This window comes from Nelusetta ayraudi, unplaced genomic scaffold, assembly GCF_046127955.1.
Source record: "Nelusetta ayraudi isolate G7.1 ecotype Tasmania unplaced genomic scaffold, CSIRO-AGI_Nayr_v1 ptg000024l, whole genome shotgun sequence".
Classification (NCBI taxonomy): Eukaryota; Metazoa; Chordata; class Actinopteri; order Tetraodontiformes; family Monacanthidae; genus Nelusetta; species Nelusetta ayraudi.
The window spans coordinates 461,073-478,796 of NW_027466074.1; the positions used below are offsets into that span (position 1 = coordinate 461,073).

At 48.9% G+C, this 17,724-nt stretch overlaps 1 protein-coding gene across 2 annotated transcripts; it reads left to right on the top strand.

The window, feature by feature from the left end:
- Positions 1-2,247: 2,247 nt before the first annotated feature.
- emilin3b (elastin microfibril interfacer 3b) lies at positions 2,248-17,486 on the top strand. 2 transcript variants are annotated; one of them, XM_076028528.1, is made up of 7 exons: positions 2,248-2,355; positions 2,532-3,104; positions 13,095-13,217; positions 13,871-14,193; positions 14,414-14,739; positions 14,831-15,184; positions 15,543-17,486. In XM_076028528.1, the coding sequence occupies exons 2-7, from the start codon at positions 2,920-2,922 to the stop codon at positions 16,683-16,685; spliced, it is 2,454 nt and encodes an 817-aa protein (XP_075884643.1). In that variant the 5' UTR covers positions 2,248-2,355; positions 2,532-2,919; the 3' UTR covers positions 16,686-17,486. The 2 variants fall into 2 exon arrangements, with proteins under 2 accessions (XP_075884643.1, XP_075884642.1); XM_076028527.1 differs by having other exon boundaries at positions 2,321-2,373.
- Positions 17,487-17,724: the final 238 nt, after the last annotated feature.

Below are 17,724 nucleotides of genomic sequence, written 5' to 3' on the forward strand. Positions count from 1 at the left end.
CAAATATTTGCCATGTTGTTTCCTCAGTTGTTGTTTTTTTTTATTTTGTTTTTTTGTTACCACCTTCCTCATATTTTCCTGCACAGTGGCTGGAGGCCAGTTTGGGTTCATCTGTGTCGGAGTAATGTGGCTCCTTTTTCTGAGTTGGGCTTTTTGGAATTTCAAAACAACCCTAACCCTCTAAAGTCGGAATTCCAGGCCGGAAAAGTGTTGGAACATCCATGTTTACAGTTTGTCAACATGCATGTGCCTCTTTCAGAACGGTTACTGTGAAATAAAGAGATCCAGAGACAAAAGGCTTAATCAGAATTACTTGATCTGCTTAGGAAAGAGCTTAGGGCGAAAGAACGTTTATTTATGTGGGCCACGCTCCAGGTTTGAATTCCACTCTGCAGTGCATACCATAGAATGAGATAAAAAGATAGGACGGGGTCTTCAACTTAAATCCTTTATAGGGTTTTTTTTTTCCCCCCAAGAATTTTGTTTGTCGTCTTTGAACCAGAAGTGTAAAAGGGCCACTGTACCTGCGCAGGATTTTCCAGTCAAAACCCTGGACGTGGTGTGTTTTCCTTTCACGCCAAGCTGTAAATGAAGAGTAAATACAGAGGGTAAATGGCGAGGGGTCCACACGCAGGTGAGAAGGGCACCGGCAAACGAACCCTCCAAACAAAGCGGCCACCTCAAACACCGGGCTCTTCTTCTCATTCTTCCTTATCAGGGGCGACTTTTCAAAGCAGCCACCCGGGCTGACTGCTCTGGGTGCAGCCTCTGCGTGACTTGTCTTTTTACCTGTTGAGAACGGTCCCCGGCCCCAAAGCAGTTTGCCTCTACTTGAATTCACAAGTGCGCAACAGGTAAATCCTCCAGAGCAGCAACCCTCAGAGGCAAAGTACACTCTCTAAAGGAGCTTTTGTACATGTTTTCCACTTCAGTACCGACAAAACTACCAAAGATCAAAGTGATCTTCTGCTCAAATATCCCCCAGGGACCATGTTTTTTAACCTACTGTCAAAATTACTTTCATATGTGTTGTTGTACCATGGCCAGGTTTTCCACAAGACAGGAAACAAATTATTATGATTAATGTAATATGTTTTGGTGCTTAGTCTTTTGTTGTCTTGGTGCTCTTAAGGAAAACTCAAACGTTGCATTTTTTTTTTTTTTGCTCTAACAAGAACAACAAAGCTAAAGACATGTACAAAAAAAACCCTGCATTTCTGCGTGTTTCCCTCAACGGACCCTCATGAGTGACAGTTACGCTTGAATTCAAAAACTGCAGCCGACTGAGGAGGGACGGGCTGGGGGTGTGGCGGGTTGGTGGGAGGCGGGGGGATCACAGTTGAAGCTGTGGCTGCGATTTTTTTAATGACTGACTGCGGCGAGGCGAGGAGGAGGTCCATTGTGTGTCCAGATCTTTAGCGTCTTAACCGCCGCGCACGCGGTCCTGCTGCACACCGGGGCAGCGCTTTGTTGGACAGCTGCTCCTGAGCCAGACGGATGCAGGAGCAGCTCAGGCCAAAGGGAGTAAAATCGTTAGAGGCTAAAGGAGGCGAAACAAGATGGGGAGCAATTTAAAGGAGGGCTGGGTAGAGGAGCCCCCCCGCCCCCCCCCCCCCCTTTGTGATGTCGCAAAGGGCGCTGAACCAGTGCTGCCAGGTGTTTTCCGCACAGTCTGAGAGCGCTTCATGACTTCATTGTTTTCAGACTTTTTCTTTGTGTACGGACATTTTATCCACGTTGAACTGCAGTTTTCGGAGCCCCAATACGCACATTTTTAAAGTCGCGATCAAATCCCTCAACGGTGCCCTCACGTTTCCAACCCACGACCATGACAACAGCGACGATGACGGATTAGTGTTGTCATTTGCATGAAATTCTGCATCTTCTTCCATATTTGCGCATTTGTCTTCTTCTCTGTTTTTGCCGCGGTACCGTTACAGCAACCACTCACAGGCTTCCTTCCGTCTGTCGTCTGGTCAAGCGTGTTTTTACAACAAATGGTTTGTTTTATTCTCTGTGCAGGCAAGAACTGAAATTGAGCATTCATGCAGGTGGCTGTAAACAGAGGGCTAACTAAACTGCTTTACTTTGGCTGGTTTTCCTTTGAAAAGTTGTGAATTCAACATGCTAGCTGCTTCTACGTTAAACATATTATGTTAGAATGTGTAAACTATGGCAGCCTTAAGGGGAAGAGCAGCCGTGCTGTCTGATGTCCTTCGTGCAGGAGTCGGGGTGGGACATGCAAAAGCGTGCATGTGCCGGCCCCTTCACTGGCAGCGGAACAGCACGCTGCTCCTTTCACACACCCCTCACTTGTGCAGAGGAGGACTCGGAGGGGCCGGGTCTCGTCAGCAGGTCTCACTCTTCTTGAATGTGAGCGTGCGTGTGTGTGTGTGTGTGTGTGTGTGTGTGTGAGTGGCTGAAACTTTCCTTGACAGAGAAAGAGACACACACACTCACACACCCTCTTCCCTCCTCTCTGCTGTCCCACTCCCCCTCCTCTCTTTCTCCCCCCTTGCTCCCTCCTCCAGCACACCTTTGTGTTGTTTTCCTTGCCCCCTCTTCCTTTCCCCTCCCATTCCAGCCGCGACTTCTCCCCCTTCGCTCCGTCCTGCGTGCTCAGACGGCGCGCGAGCCTGCGAGCTGAGAGGTCGCTTGCTTTTTGGGATGCTGCCGATGCTACAGCTGTTTGGGCTCCATGTCTCCTTCGGGGCCCGCTGACGAAGACAAGACTGCACGTGAGCCGGGGAATATCAGCGCAGCATTCTGAGAAAAGCATTTCCTTTTTTTTTTTTCTTCCTTGCTTTTTTGTTTTTACAGCAGTTTCCCCTCTTGCAGCCCCAGTTGAGCCCTTTAAGACTCTGGGACTAATCAAGCTTTTTAAAAGCTAGAGGACAAAAAAAACAAAACACAACAACAATGAGGACCAATTTGTGTCAACTGCTTGCACGGTGCTTTCTCTTAGGAGCGCTGCTCTCTGCAGTGGACAGCAAGGGAACTTTCTACGGAGGTCATGTCAACCCTTTCTATGGAAACAGATACAACCTGTACAAGGCGGGACTCAGCCCTCACCATTCACCCAACAAGCCCATGACCCGCCACAAGTAAGTGCTTCGCTTCACAGCCGCTGACACTGATTAGGAGAATTTATTTTCACTTCTCCGTTTTAGTTTTTTCTCCTGCTGACGCTGCTGATCATTAACGGCAAACTTCATTCCAAGAGGCTTAAATGCTCGCGAGCAGGACCCACCTCATACTGCATTTCTCAGAAGAGACACATGTCACCAGCAACATGCACGAATGTGGTTTTAGTTTAGATTGTTGTCTTGCTGTGACAACCCACTGCCTGCCTGTCTGTTTCTTTCTTGCTCACTCGCGGCCCCCCTCCAGCCCCCTGTTTTTTGGGGGGTTTTTTTGCTCTGCAATTCACACCTAAAACCATCTGTGGCTGGGGATAAACAATATAAGGCAGCAAAGGACGCACGGGTGCACGAGGAAAACAAAGCTGTCATTATGGTCTTTATGGTGCACTGAAGGAGGGGAGGGGGCGCTATAGACAATACTATTGATCCCTGGCAGTTGGTGTGTGTGTGTGTGTGTGTGTGTGTGTGTGTGTGTGTGGGAGGGGGAGGAGGTGGAGGGGGGGCTGCTCAATTAGGGTAAGGACTTTGAGTGCAGCTGGGCATCCAGCACCAGAAGGGAGTGGTGAGGATAATCCCCAATCAATACCTAAGCAGCGAGACTGCTGTCTGAACTATAAGTGTTGAACCACGATGGCTCTTGACTTGCGCTTGTGCTCGGATGTAGACACAAAAGACCTCTTAAGAACATGATCTGAAGGGATAAACCAGAACTTTGAGGCTCTTCTCAGCTCAGAGGAAGCTCTTCTGTTTTTTCCCCACTCACTTTCCCATCTTTTGCTTGGCTTCACGCTGAGAGTTGAGATGTCTCTGGGCATCTCCTCCGCAGCTATCTGCTGCTTCCGCCGCCTCATCCTCCTCACATCCTCACCTTAGAAAGGACGAGTCCCCCGCAGCATCTCTCAGCCCCTGAATGCAACACCCATGCTTGGTTCCGAGCTTCCTGTTGCACTTGAAGATGTGGCCACCTCTTCCTTACTTTCATTTTTATGCTGCTCAGTCTCCCAGGTTTTTTTCTTTTTCTTCCAATACAGATCCCTGAACCCATTGTCACCCACGCTGCTTTTACCAAACCAAGGCCTGTATGAGTCTCCACAACCCTGTGAAACCTGCCTCTTGATACTGACACATCATTCTTTTCCATAAATCTTGCAGGTTTAAACCAATTATTAGCTAATCGCCAGCTTTGGCAGCTCCTTGCACGCTGTCAGCGCGCCAAACATTCCATTTGTCAAAAATCAATCTAGGAGCAGCTTCACCTGGCAATCAGGTCTCCATGAATTCCCATACAAGAGAAGAATCAAGCATTTTCTGATTGTGAGTCGATGTGGTTTGTAATTTCAAACGGCTTGAGCAGTAAATTAACTCAGCAGAGTCGCCCCATAATTCCTAAAGTATCAACAGGCTTCCTGGGATCAGTCACTCTTGTCTAAGTTTCAATATGAAATTCTATTTCTTTTCAAAAGTTTTTTTTTTTTTTTTGTCTAAAAATGTCATCAAGATTTCCATAAAACTAATACTTTTTGGGCTTTCAGTGCGTACACACGGTCACCTGCTTTTGATCAACTTTAAATGGTGTCAGTTCCTTGTTTGAGAAGAACTTTGATTTTATTACTGTTTGAAAGGTGCAATGAATTTCCCTCTAAACTTTTCACGCCACTTGTTCGTTTAGGCATGAATCTTGAAGCACAAGGCTTACAAACCAGACATTGTTCAGAGTTAATTGATCTGTAATGACCAGCGCCGAGTCATTTCTTCTCTCTGGTGATCTTCTTCACAGTCTGTCGATAGCCTTGATAAGGAGCTGCCGTCCAGCCTCGGGCACTCTGGGCCCCGGGGACGTGTCGGTGTCAGACCACCGCCGCAAATATATGAGCTCAGTTGCTGTCGTCCTGACTGGCCAGTGGAAACAGACTTAAAAATAACACACGTGCCATTGGGCCCGCATGTGTCTCTGTGTGTGTGTGTCAGAATGTTGTTTGTTTATTTGTTTGTTAGCAAGCTCCTGGCGCAGGATTTTTTTTTCCCCCCCTCATGTGCAGCTTGTAAATACCAACAACTGTCCCTGACCGCAAAGTCACGTGGACCTTTTTTTTTTTTTTTGGGGTTGTTTTTTTTCTCAGCTATTCAAAAAATTCTCAGCTGTTGGTGAAGCCCCGGCTCTTTTTGTCCTCTTTTATGATCGATTATTTGATGTGTTTTGGCAGCAAAGCAGGTGATTTGATTTCACAGTCATTCCTTTCACTGCAAGCGTTTGCTCCAGTGGAAAATTATAGAGCCCTCCACTCGCAGGCTCTGGCGTCTCATGCAGCACAATGCCGTACCTGTCACAGCTTTATTGCACGGTTTAAATTGAGCCAGGCCAACAAAAAAAAAAAAAAGAAAAGAAAAAAAAAAAAAATCACACATAGGTCACTTAGTTCAGATTTCCTCCAGGGACAGAATTGTTTCTAAGGAAATACATTTGGTTGTTGTGTCTCTTTGTCACATCACATCTTCATCTGCAAGAGCAAATTCCCAAGGAGTAATGTGTTAATGGCATGGCATGTTTATGCTGCGCATGCAAAATATCTTCCCAAAGCGGCGCGCGCAACACATTCCTGGTATGATTGCGGAGGTAATAAAGGGAAAGTGCAAGCACAGAAATATAAGCCCCAGCGTCTCTCACCATGTTGCAACAGGTGAAACACAAGTGGGATGCGATTAAATCAGCCAGAACCACCAGCAGATGTCGTCGCCGCTCCGACGGGAAGCGTCTCGGGGAATTTTAATGACACTGGGAGCAGAGACCGAGGTGGGGGGGTTCGTAGAGTTGGCAGAGGTCAAAGGTCACGGCCTGCTGTTGGAAGTTTGCACCGAGCGTCCAGTGGCGGACGAGAGCGGAGCCAGCCTCCTGCTAAGGGTCACGGTGGTTGGGCAGCCAGTTCCCAACCTCTCACCGCTTTCACTGACATCTTGACGAAAATGTTTGGGATGTTTATGTTGACACACATGTGCAAGCGGATGTTGGGTTTCTGTTTCTGTTTTTTTTTTTCCCCCAGGTTTACTTTGCACCATTATGGCAAAGTTAGATTTGTAGTTAAAGAGGCAGATGGATGGATGGAGGGTCCAACGCTGTGAAAGTGTTTTTGTTTGTTTTTTTTAATTTAGGTGATATTTCATGCATTTATACCTCTCATACCTTGACTAGTTTGTGACAATGAGTCATCTGACCAAAAAATCTGGACATTTGGTGAAATCAAATGCAAAAGGAATCCCACTCAATCACCTCAAAAGGATTGCAAAGTGCAATCTGACATTCTGAACAGAGGAAACACGATGATGGTTGCATATTTTTTTTTCCTGTTAAAGTCCTCAAAGGCCGACTCTTTAGTAAAGAAATAGCAACAGAAACTGTAATGCACTCAGAAGGAGCCAGGGGACCTTCCTCGCTGCTGGAAAGCAGATGGATGGATGGATGAATAAAACAGTTTATACATTTGTTCCACGTAAATTCTATCAATCCATTGCAGATCATATCCATTTTGGTGGCGCCACATGTACAAGTAATTAGGCTTGAATATGAATGAGAGAACCCATCTGATATCCTCTGGAGGAATAACACAATAAAAGTTAAGAATGTATGACGAGTCCACAGCCTTATTGTGCATTGTGTGTGCGGCGTGTGGGAGCTCAACTCCAACAATATTAATTGCTACTAGTAACGTACCCGAGTAACATATCTTGCGGTGTGTCTTCAGTTGAGTGCTGCAGGTCAGGCAGACGTCGATGCGCGCTGGAGCGAAAAAGGGGTCGACTTGACATAGAGCGACACAAAAAACAGGTAGACGGTCGTTCCGTGCATTTAACGCAGCATGAGAACCATCCATGCCTGCGCAAATCTGAGAAAATGCGAGCCCTCAGGGAGGCAGGTGCACGCACAGCATCTGCTCCAGCACTCAGACAAGGTGCATTTTCTGAATGAAGCTTCAAACAAGCTACTATCGTGTAATAACAGTGTTTTTTTTCCTCCTCCGCAACCTATAAATCACGGCCACTGAGGTCATTTCCAAGCGCTAGACTTTGCCAGACTTTGCCGAAAGGTCTGTTTGAATGCCTCTTTTTTTAGATTCTAAAAACACAGATTCCCTTCGTACTCTAAGAGGATTATGCACTTTGGGAAATGCCTGCAAATAAGTTATTGCTACACTTTCTTCTTCTCCTTTTTCTACCCCTGGTACTTGAGCCTCTTGCTGTGCTCCAACAGAAAACACAACAAAAGGTCGACAGGGAATCAAAAAAGCAGCTCGCTGGCAGTTCACTTTTTAGCACTAAAAAAGTGCACACAGTTCCCACGTTTGGAAGGTTTTTACTGCAGGAATAAAACGAGCAAAAAGCCAAAAACTCAAGCACGTGTAAATAAAGCGGCCGGGCCTCCAACTCTAATAACCCCCGTCCTGGAGTGAGTGACGCTGCTCCCTCAGGCGGTAGGGCTGGGAGTATCACGTCTTCACCTTCAGCCCTGAGCAGTAGCCAAAGAGCGACGTCAATCAGCGCCGCATCGCAGCAGCTCGCTCAGAAATCAGATTTGTCAAAGGGGGTGCACGGAGAGAGAGAGGCACCCCGAGGAGGCCGCTTCAAGCCCGGAGACACGCTTGTTAAAGGCCCTGTTTAAAGACTGCGTGAGTTTCTTTTGAGACCGCTCCCGTCGTAAATCCGTCAGACGCAACAGCGGCGGCCTTGGGTTCAAACAGTCAGGATCCCTGCAGGTGAGACATGCGCTTGGCATCGAGGGAAACCGGCACTTGGGGTTTAGTGTCGCTGAGTCAAAGCGTCCGAGGTCATGGGAGGGAGAGGAGGCAGGTAGGACTTCAGGCTCACGGTAGGGCGAAGCAGATGAGCCCAGAGTCAATTTGAAAAAGAAAAAAAAAAAAAAAACATGACTGGTATGCCGAGATAAACATAGATTACCTCCAGTTTTTGAAACCCAAAGGGGGGGAAGGAACTTTATGGGAAAAAAAAAAGGAGGGTTTGAAAGGTGAGTTCTTCTGGGGCCAGCGGAAGGTGGAGGTCTGGCAGCAATAATATTTGCCGAAAAAAGGCTCGGCATGAGAATCTGAGATGGGAATTCTGCTTTTCCCCCGGGAGGCTCTGAAGCGATTTAGGAGCCGTAATGCTATACTGGAAATATTTACAGTGGGACCAGACTGGCAGTCCAAAAAAACCACGCTCGGCTAGGACAGAAACTAAGATAATATGTTGCCGTGAGTGGGAAGTGTGCTGGGGGGGGCGGAGAAGAAGAGCGTATTTGTGGCTCTGTCTGCATGGCAATTGGAAGTGAAGGTTGTTTTGATAGCGTTTAAAGAGGAAGAGCACAAGGTCAGGTGACAGCAGGAGGCGCTAAGGCGTCGCATGGATTCACTTCGCCTCAACCGTGGCCGCCATTTTTAATTTATATTCGAACCATTGTTGGAACTTTAGCTCTCATCCAGCACTCTAGAAAAATGCCTATATATGGAATTAAAAAAAACAAAACATTGAACGATATTTACCTCACTGACTTGATGAAAATCAAGTGTAAATCACAGCAGATGATTGACATGAATTCCGATGGGAGGGGCGGGGGTTGGGGATGTGACAGGCTCTCCATTTCCTGCTATTGTAAATTGAAGCCAAAATATCCGCCGCCATCCTGCTCAGAGTGCGCGGCCGCGGTCCGTGTTATTACGACATAGCCTTGCACGGCTACTTTAAAAAGAAAAGACAAAAGAAAAGTGTGACAACGGCGTGAAACCATTTTGGGCGGGAGGCGTGCAGGCAAGATGTATCGCATCGTAACGCAGGAGACATCATGAAGACATCAACCTTCGCTCAAGTGACATCATGCAGTGTCAGTTTAGCGCCTGACTGCACGTCCTGGCCTTGATGAATGGAGACCGCCTCGAGCGCGCCGACAAGCTAAGATGCTAATAATAGAAAACAATGACGGCTTGACGACGGCCTCGACGTGCGCACGTTCGCGTGGTATGCGCCTTGAGACACGAGCCCGGGATTTACGACTTATAATGGGCGTGTGCCTTTTACCCTTTCTCCCAGTTGGAGTCTTTGTAGTGAGTCGAACATCTAAAATACACTTCGGCAGCACTGGACTGACATCTTAAAGTCACGTCTGTAAACAGCTCGTTTGTCTTTGACCAGTCGAATCAACGTCCACAAATCATGAAAACCTCCCTTATTTCCATCTGATTACAAATTATTTGAACTGCATTACTGGCTCAGCTGACTTCGGATGTTACTTTATGGTTTCATGGAGCCAACTCATCGGGATGGGTCACTGATTCTGCTGGAACACCCTTTTTTTTTTTTTTTTTGCAGCGCTTGTTGAGGGATGAGGTGCGAGAGCTCATAGAGATCGGACGCTTCTCTCCTCTCCTCTCCTCCTATCTCTGATCCCTGTTCTCACAGATCAGGCCGTCACATGCTGCCTTCACATAAGTGGACTCTTCAATCAGGTCCTCCAGTTTGACATTTACACAGAAATTCTCTCTTTCCCCCTTTTTTTTTTTTTTTTTTTTTTTTTGCTTGGAGTCCTGACCTCAGCTTGGTTGTTTTCTTTTACAACATTCACTCCCACGTCCTCTAGATCTTCCACGTCATGACGATAAAAGTCTTCATATTCATCACTCTGAAAGGTCCCCAGGACCTCAGTGGCCGTAAGGTCAAAAGGCCCAGAGAACTGTACGCGCGCGATAGCGTGCACACACGTATCGTGATTTTGTCTTGGTGTCCGGCGGAGCAGATGACGTGCGTTTGCCCTGACGTCGCGCTGCAGCGTTTCTACGATTCTCACAAAAGCAGAAAGCCCCCCCCCCCATCCTTAGTGCAGCGTGGATTCAATCAAGCTCACAGGCCCAAATGACACTGACAGATCTGCGAAAGCAGGCAAAGAGCACACCAGGGGGACAGAGAGGCCAAAACAGACACCAAAAAAAAAGAAGAAAATTTAACAAACCTCTCGACATCTGGATATCCGAACCTCCAGGCTTAATATGATTGAGTGTGAAAGACGCACACCTGACAAATATTTGAAAGTGGACGCCTTTCACGCCACCGACCGTCCCTGCGTCTCATCCGAGAGGCAAAAACTCTCCCAGCACTTTTTCAAACACATGTTGCGCTCAAGCAGCTGTCAGAAGTCCTCGCATGACTGCAGGAGATTTTTTTTTTTTTTTTTCAAATACACACACACACACACATAGGCAAAAAAAAAAAAAAAAAGTCATAAAGCTTGTTCCAGTCGATAAATCTGTCATTTATGAGGCGGAAACCGTCCCCTTTTAACACTAAAGTTTTACTGTATGGTGCTGATATTCTCTTGATAACAGCGTTGTCATATTTTCGTTGCTGCAGAAATCAAGATTATCATCACCCGTGATCCAGGACAGACACGGCAAGGCTGAGCCAGATGCAAAAAAAGAAAAAAAATGAAAAATGAAAAGAAGAACGTAATTTACTTTGGCACTCGGTGTTTGCAGCAGATGAGAGTAGAAAAAAAAGAGGGGGTTGGGTGGGGGGGTGCACCAGAGCCAAGACCTTCTCTCAGGAATTGCAAACAGAAGAGCCTGCAGGTGGGGTGGTGACGGGTAAAAAGTGCATAAAAATAAAGCGTTTGCAGCCATGTATTGTATATTAATGCACGGAGCAGCAAAAACGGTTTCCGGACTTTGCACAATGGAAAAAAAAAGAAACCAAAAAACAAACTTTGCTCTTGTTGATCGATTTTTACAGGCTTCGAACAGAGTGTTTTCACTCTCAACAGGATTAATGGTCCAGTGTGTAAAATTTGAGTTGGTTTATGATTTTTATATTGGTAAAAGCTTCACATGCTGCCCATGAATAATTAAATAATTAGTAAAAGTGTATACCTGCAGTCCAATAACGTCCTACCCTGAGAACGGTATGTTAGCTAGTTCGCTGCCTTCTTGCGCTGCCATTTTTTAAGGAGGCCTGCCTAAAAGTGCCCTAAATATGAAACACACCGTCAGGCGGGCTTCCCTAAAACATTTGCACACTGGACTTTTAAGGCTTTCTTAGCAGATGGATAAATTGAGATGAACGCACAGAATTTTGAAACCCCTTCTGTGGTGCCCCTGCTGTTCCAGATTAGCAAAAGACTGCATGGTACATTTTCGGAAAAAAAAAGAAGAAAAAAAAATAGCAAGGATTTCCTAAGTTACAGATCTTCTTTTACCCCCCGTGTGAATTTGAAGTGTCATTGGAGCTCCGGCCAAACCACATGACTGCAGGTCCTAACCGCCACTTCCTTGACACCATGTGACCTGGCAGCAGGTTGTCAGGGTGCTATGAAAGGAGCTCTGTCATCCTGACTGCTGCCCTCTTCCTTCCACCGCGATTAACATATGTCAACATGGGGAGAGCGGTTAGAAACACACGCACACGCGCTGTCGACGCGCAGTCGGAGGGCGGCGGCAGGGTTTTCTCACAGCCCCTGACAGGCCGCAGCGTCTGCTGGCCCTCTCAACCTGTTGCATGTGCACCCACGGCTTCCCCGCACGCCTCCCAACACTTCTGTTTGCTCCGAAACAGCTGTGGAGCAGCGTCAAGTGGCTCCAGTGTGTTGCTTCGCTCTCTCTCTCTCTCTCTCTCTCTCTCTCTCTCTCTCTCTCTCTCTCTCTCCCCTTTTCTCAGTGTAAGAAATGCTTCACAAGTGAGACTAAAGAGCAGAGATCGCAGTTTCCTGTGTTGCACAAGGGCCAGGGGAGCATTCAGCAGTTGCTTTAGCTGCACTGGCAGCGAATGCCGGTGCCAGAATGAGAAAGGAGAGCGTCCAGGGCTCCAGCATGATGCAACCGCCGCTTAATGTAGATATAATGGAGTTATTATGTGATGGGCCCTGGATACCCGTGAGCAGCCCAGCAGATTGAAAACAGTCTTTTAGCTCAGTCCGTAGCCGAGTGTCAGTAATTATAAATCAATGGCATGTTGAAGCGAAATGTGTTTTGAGTTCGCCGGGGAAGTTGCCGAATTCCCTTTTGATCAAGGAGGAAATAAAAGGAGGGAATTCAAATATCCAGACACGGCTCAGCAAAAACTGTATCGGCTGTCGTTTTCTCTCATGAAAGTGTTCATAAATTTGCATTGACTGACGACAAACATGGACAGTGTCAATTTTCAGAAAATGTTATAAAAGCTCTGACGTAAAAAAAAAAAAAAAAAAAAAAAAATCATCTTCAAAACTCACAACATCTGGCCAAAGGTAACCCAATATGAGTTTTGACCCAATAAAACAATATCTGAATTTCCCATTATCACGAACAGACATCTAATTTATCGCAGCCTTACATAACGTAACATAGAACAGCTACAGACGTATTTTTTTTTTTTTTTTCGTCTTTCTCACAAAGCTGGTGTTGCAAAGGCTGCGTATTCAATCAGGGCGACTGCGAGATCAGCCGTGAAGCCACAGCGAGGCGACTGCCGAGCAGGGAAACAACAGCACGACGCACTAGCCCAATTGGAAAACAAACAGTGTGGAGCGGAGCTTTTCACACAGCGCTTGAATCACATGTTTGTCAGTGAGGAGTAATAAGAGCCAGCTGGAGGCGGAGGCGCCGCACTTATTTGAAGAGGGATATCTATTGAGTGTGATCAAAGGCTGCGTGAGCAACTGTTTGTTTGCTGGGAGTGATTTAAATTGTCTCTGGCAGAGAAACTGACACTAGCCTCTTTGAAAATTCATCCATTTGGGTGACATTGAAGCAGGGAGTGCTGTCATCGAATTTGAAGAACGCTTTCTCTCCTGTGGCCAAAGCAATGGAGTCGAGCTCGTCGCCGGGGCCCGCGAGGACACGGTGACGTCTTTGTGTGCGCTTGATGTACAGTTGCATGTGAACATGTTCAAAAAAACAAAAACAAATAAACAACCTCTGTGTCCCTCCCTCTGTGTCCCTGCAGGAACCACTGTGCCTACGTGGTCCATAAGAACATCACGTGCACCATGCAGGACGGCGTGGCCACCTACGTGAAGGCCGAGTACACCACCAAGTGCATCTGGGGTCAGAAGTGTCCCGTTGTCATGTAGGTGGCGCGCGATTCAACGCACACGTCACACGGCTTAGTTGCCGCCAGGCTGCTCAGTCTGGGGGATAACACGAGGGTGAACGATCGAGCAGCATGGTGTATATCTCGGGTCAATGCTGCCCTCTAGTGTTCGGATTGTGTGCTGTTGAAGGTATGCAGATCCCGCGCTGCACATCTGTATCCGGTCTTTCCTACAGGGAGACCGTTGCGTGGAAATCTGGGCCTTCCCCCTCCCCACACCCCCCTCCACATCTTTCAGAAATAATGTCAGTTACATTTTCTGTTTCGAATGCTTTTCTCTGTTCATCCGATTTGTGCAAAATTCGCCAAATGTATTTTTTTCCATCGTTAGTAACTTGATTGCATACTTGCTAGGGGTGAGGATTAACGTCAGGCAGTGGTCGCAAGGTCACAAAACAAATCGTTTCAACAAGATAGCACCAAAGTTGGTTATACAATTTACAATACACTTTATTTTAATCCCTTAATCTCTCAGTAATCCATGTCGACAATAACTTCATCCCCTTCACCTCTGCCCCGCCCGTCCCCCAGATTCCCTCTGCCCTCCTCCCTCACTTCGGTCTGTCTGGCGACTTTCAAGCCCCCCTCGCTGAACCGCATCTTTTCCCCCCACCGGTTGTCCTCCGCAGGTACCGGACCTTCTACAAGCCGACGTACAAGGTGGGCTACAAAGCGGTGACGGAGCTGGAGTGGAGGTGCTGCCCCGGCTACTCCGGAGACAACTGCCACGAGGGCCCCGCGTCCACGCCCGATGACGGGGTGCCGCCGTTCAAAGGGGCGGGCTTGCCGCATCGGCCCGGGCTGAAGGGCTACCCGCACGGCCCGAGACCCCCCGTGGACGTGGTGCCTGGAGGAGGGCAGCTGGAGCCTGGCAGACCCTTCCCTGGCGTTCCTGACCGAGGGACGGTCCCCACCGGGCAGCTGCCTGCAGGGAGCGGCAGACCGAACTATGGTGAACAAGCAGTCGCTGATAAAAACTTCCCCTCTCTAAATTTGACTTCACTGCATCGTGCGTGCGCGCTTGTGTTTCTGCAAGCGTGCTAAACCCCTCGCATGCCTCGCGTCTTCATATAAATGAGCTCAGCGCCGTCTCGTTTTTATCCCAGCAGGCTTTTTATTAGCTTCAAATGAAACGCCGGCGTTTAACGCTGGAAACAATTTTGGGATTTCAGGAGTTACCGGGGAGCGTCTGGACCGTATGGAGGAGGATCTGCGCCGCCTGACCCAGGGCCTGGACACTCTGAACGGGGTGGTGGCTGGCCTGGAGGAGCGGCTGCGCACCTCCCTGCGAGAGGACACCAACAAGATCCTGGTGTCCCTGCTGCCCAACCCTCCCCGGGTGACCGACCCCGTGGTGGGATTTGGAACCATCCCAGACGGGAGCCCCGACGGACTGGACGGAGGAGAGGGCTTCCCCGGTTTCGGGGACTTGGCGGGCAGAGTGACGGAAGTGAAAGACGAGCTGCGAGCCAAGACGCACATCATCGAGGAGATTCAGGTTCTCCATTCAGGAAGTCGATTGGGTTGAGTCGTGCGCGTCCGCAGCCGCGTCCTGACCGAGTTTGTTATTCTCCCGCGTGCATCTTCAGGGGATGGTCATGGGCCATGACAACCAGCTGAAGAGGCTGCTGGAAGGCGCCAGAGGGAGGCCCATCCCCCCCGGCCCGAGCTCCGGCGGCCACCTGGACGAGATCCTGGACGTGAAGCTGGCCGGCGTGCGCGCCGACATCCTGAGCGGCTTCGAGCGTCGCCTGACCAACCTGGAGAACCACTGCGACGTGAAGATCGGGGAGGTGCAGAAGCAGTGTCACAAGGACCACCTGGACGGTCAGGAGCAGATGCAGCAGTCCCTGGATGGACGGGAGACGGGGATCAGGGAGGAGTTGGGCTCCTTGCAGGCTCAGATTCAGGGCCTGACCCTCACCGAGAGTTGCTGCGGACAGGTACGACGCTGCAATTGGAGGAAGCATGAAAAGAAAAACAAAGAAATGTGAAGAATCTCAGGTCAAAAACATCAAATTGTACAAGATGAAGAAAATCATCTCCAGCTGTGACTAAATAATTTTAACATGAATCTTTTGTTGGACTCAAAATATAAAAATCTATCAGCGCTGGGAAATAACTGATCTTCAGCCATGGCATGCAACACTGTTGCCAGTTGTTTTCCAACTCCAAGATTTTCACGGTTTAGTCTGTGAAAAGAACAAAGCGTGCATCTGGTTGCTTTTTGTCTTATAGGTAACATTTGCAGCTGGCTGCTTTGATGCAACAGGAATCTTTTGACCCCCATCTGGTTTGCAGGTGAACTCTCTGTCCCACCGCGTGCTGCTGCTGGAGGAGTCGGTCAAAGGCCTGACGGAGTCGCAGCGCCAGCTCCAAAACGCCCTGTCGGAACAGGCCGTGCACGTGGAGACGCTGATCGAGACCCGCCTGGTGGACATCCAGGGGCGACTCAACGCCACGGACGTCTACGCCGACGGCGTCACAGGTCTCCCGGGAGGCCTGGACGGCTTCAAGACCATGCTGGAGGACAAGCTGAAGACCCTGGAGGAGAGGGTGTTCGTGGCGGTGGAGGAGCTTAGCAACGCCACCGCCCCGGCGCTCCTGGAGGGTCAGGTGGTCCCGGCGCTGGAGACCGAGATCGAGTCGGTGAGGACGAGGGTGGAGCTGGACCTGGGCGGCCTCCAGAAGCAGATCCACGACCTGGAGCTCCTCTGCACCTCGTCCTGCTCGCCCTCCGCCCCGCCAGCAGAGGGCGTCAGAGTCCCCGCGGGGGGAGGAGGGGAGGGCTGCGGCGAGGAGTGCGATGGGACGGAGGGGAAGGTGGGCGACCGCCTGGACGCGCACGCCGACAAGCTGGGGCGGCTGAACGCCACCCTGCAGCAGCTGCTCCTTCGCCTGGCCCGCCAGGAGACGGAGGGCGGCGTCCACGGCGAGATCACGCTGCTCAAGGTCAACATCAACTCGGTCAACCGCACCCTCAAGGGCCTGAGGGACTCGCTCACCTACCTCACCAGCGAGGTGGGCCACGCCAACAGCAGCTGGGAGCAGCGCGAGCACCAGCTCGTCAACCAGGTCCACGGCATCACGCGGCTGGTGGGCCACCAGGCCTCCGTCCTGGGGGCCGGCGAGAGGCGGCTGGCCCAGCTGAAGGGCGAGCTGGCGGCCCTGAGGCGGCGGCTGTCCGGGGAGCTGCAGGGCTGCCGGAGCACCGCCATCGAGGTGCAGCGCGAGGTGAAGGACGTCGACAGCCGGGTGAGCCGGGTGGAGGGCCAATGCAGCAGCCTGGGCGAGCTGGCCGAGCACCTGGAGAGGATCAGGGCGGAGCTGGAGAGACACTCGGACCTCTACCTGTCCCGCATGAACGGGACCCAGGGCGCCCATTCAGAACAGTTGGCCCAGCTGAAAGAGGAGGTGAAAAACAGGCAACAAGGAGACCAGTAGCGGCTGAGCTACGGATGATGTTTTTTGTTGTTTAGTTTTTTTTTTGTCGTTTTATTTTTTTCTAACCGAAGAAGAGACTCGCACGCGCTTGTTATTAGGCTCAAGTGGCTTCCTGTGCTCCTCGACTCCTTCCTCTCTCTTTCAAAATCAAAGAACGCAAAGTGAAAACGGACCAGTGACCAGTCCACTCCTCTTTGAGTGCTCCACTCTGGGGTTGTTGTTTTGTTTTGTTTTTTCAAGTCAAGTGAAGTGAGGATGTCGCGGAATCCAGAGACTCACACACAGCAATGGTTGTATAGCTGGGTTTCCTCCAGAGATTTTATTCTATAGGGCATTTTTTTTGATGATTTGTTTGTCTTTTTCCACATTTTATCTTTTCTTTTTATTTATATGAAGTGACTGCATTTGTAATATGTTAAACTGTTTGTATTTGAGTGATAACAGGAAAAAAAACAAAAAAAAACAAGTGGAAGATGCGGGACTGATACGCTGCTACGGGTTCCTCCTGACAAACACACTTGACACCTCCAGTGTGGACAACTGTCTGGTCCTTTTTTGTGAGAGAGAGAAAATACTGTATGTCCTCATGGTGCTATTTACACTTTTTTTTTTTTGTAAGCGTCTGTTTAACATATGTTTGAAAATTACATGTACTTCTGTTTCGGACAAACGTCTTCTCGAGTTGGTTTCAGGCCGCGACGCTTCAACTCTGATGAGAAGTTCCAGGGGAGAGTGAAGACACGCGTGACACATTTCAGTACATGGCATGGTAGATGAAAAAGAAATAAAGAGTCAAACATTTCGGGGTGGCACTTTTCTTAGACACCGTTTCCGTTTCGGCATGTACTTGATTATCATGACATGGTTAACAGTGAAAGTCGACACCGGATACAGTGATCTTTAAAAATAAATCTCCTGAAAGTGTGTAATAATTGAATAATGCACATATACAACCCTTTTTTTTTCACATGGACCAAATTGGGAGGATCAGCAGGATTTTACGTCACGGAAAATTTAACAATAAATACTGCAGTTGGTG

What these genes read in the sequence shown, in the direction of transcription:
- emilin3b (XM_076028528.1), top strand. Translation starts at nt 2,920, where the DNA reads ATGAGGACCAATTTGTGTCAACTGCTTGCACGGTGCTTTCTCTTAGGA. An exon ending in AAGCCCATGACCCGCCACAA is followed by an intron (nt 3,105 to 13,094) that starts GTAAGTGCTTCG and finishes GTGTCCCTGCAG; the next exon opens with GAACCACTGTGCCTACGTGG. An exon ending in CAGAAGTGTCCCGTTGTCAT is followed by an intron (nt 13,218 to 13,870) that starts GTAGGTGGCGCG and finishes TGTCCTCCGCAG; the next exon opens with GTACCGGACCTTCTACAAGC.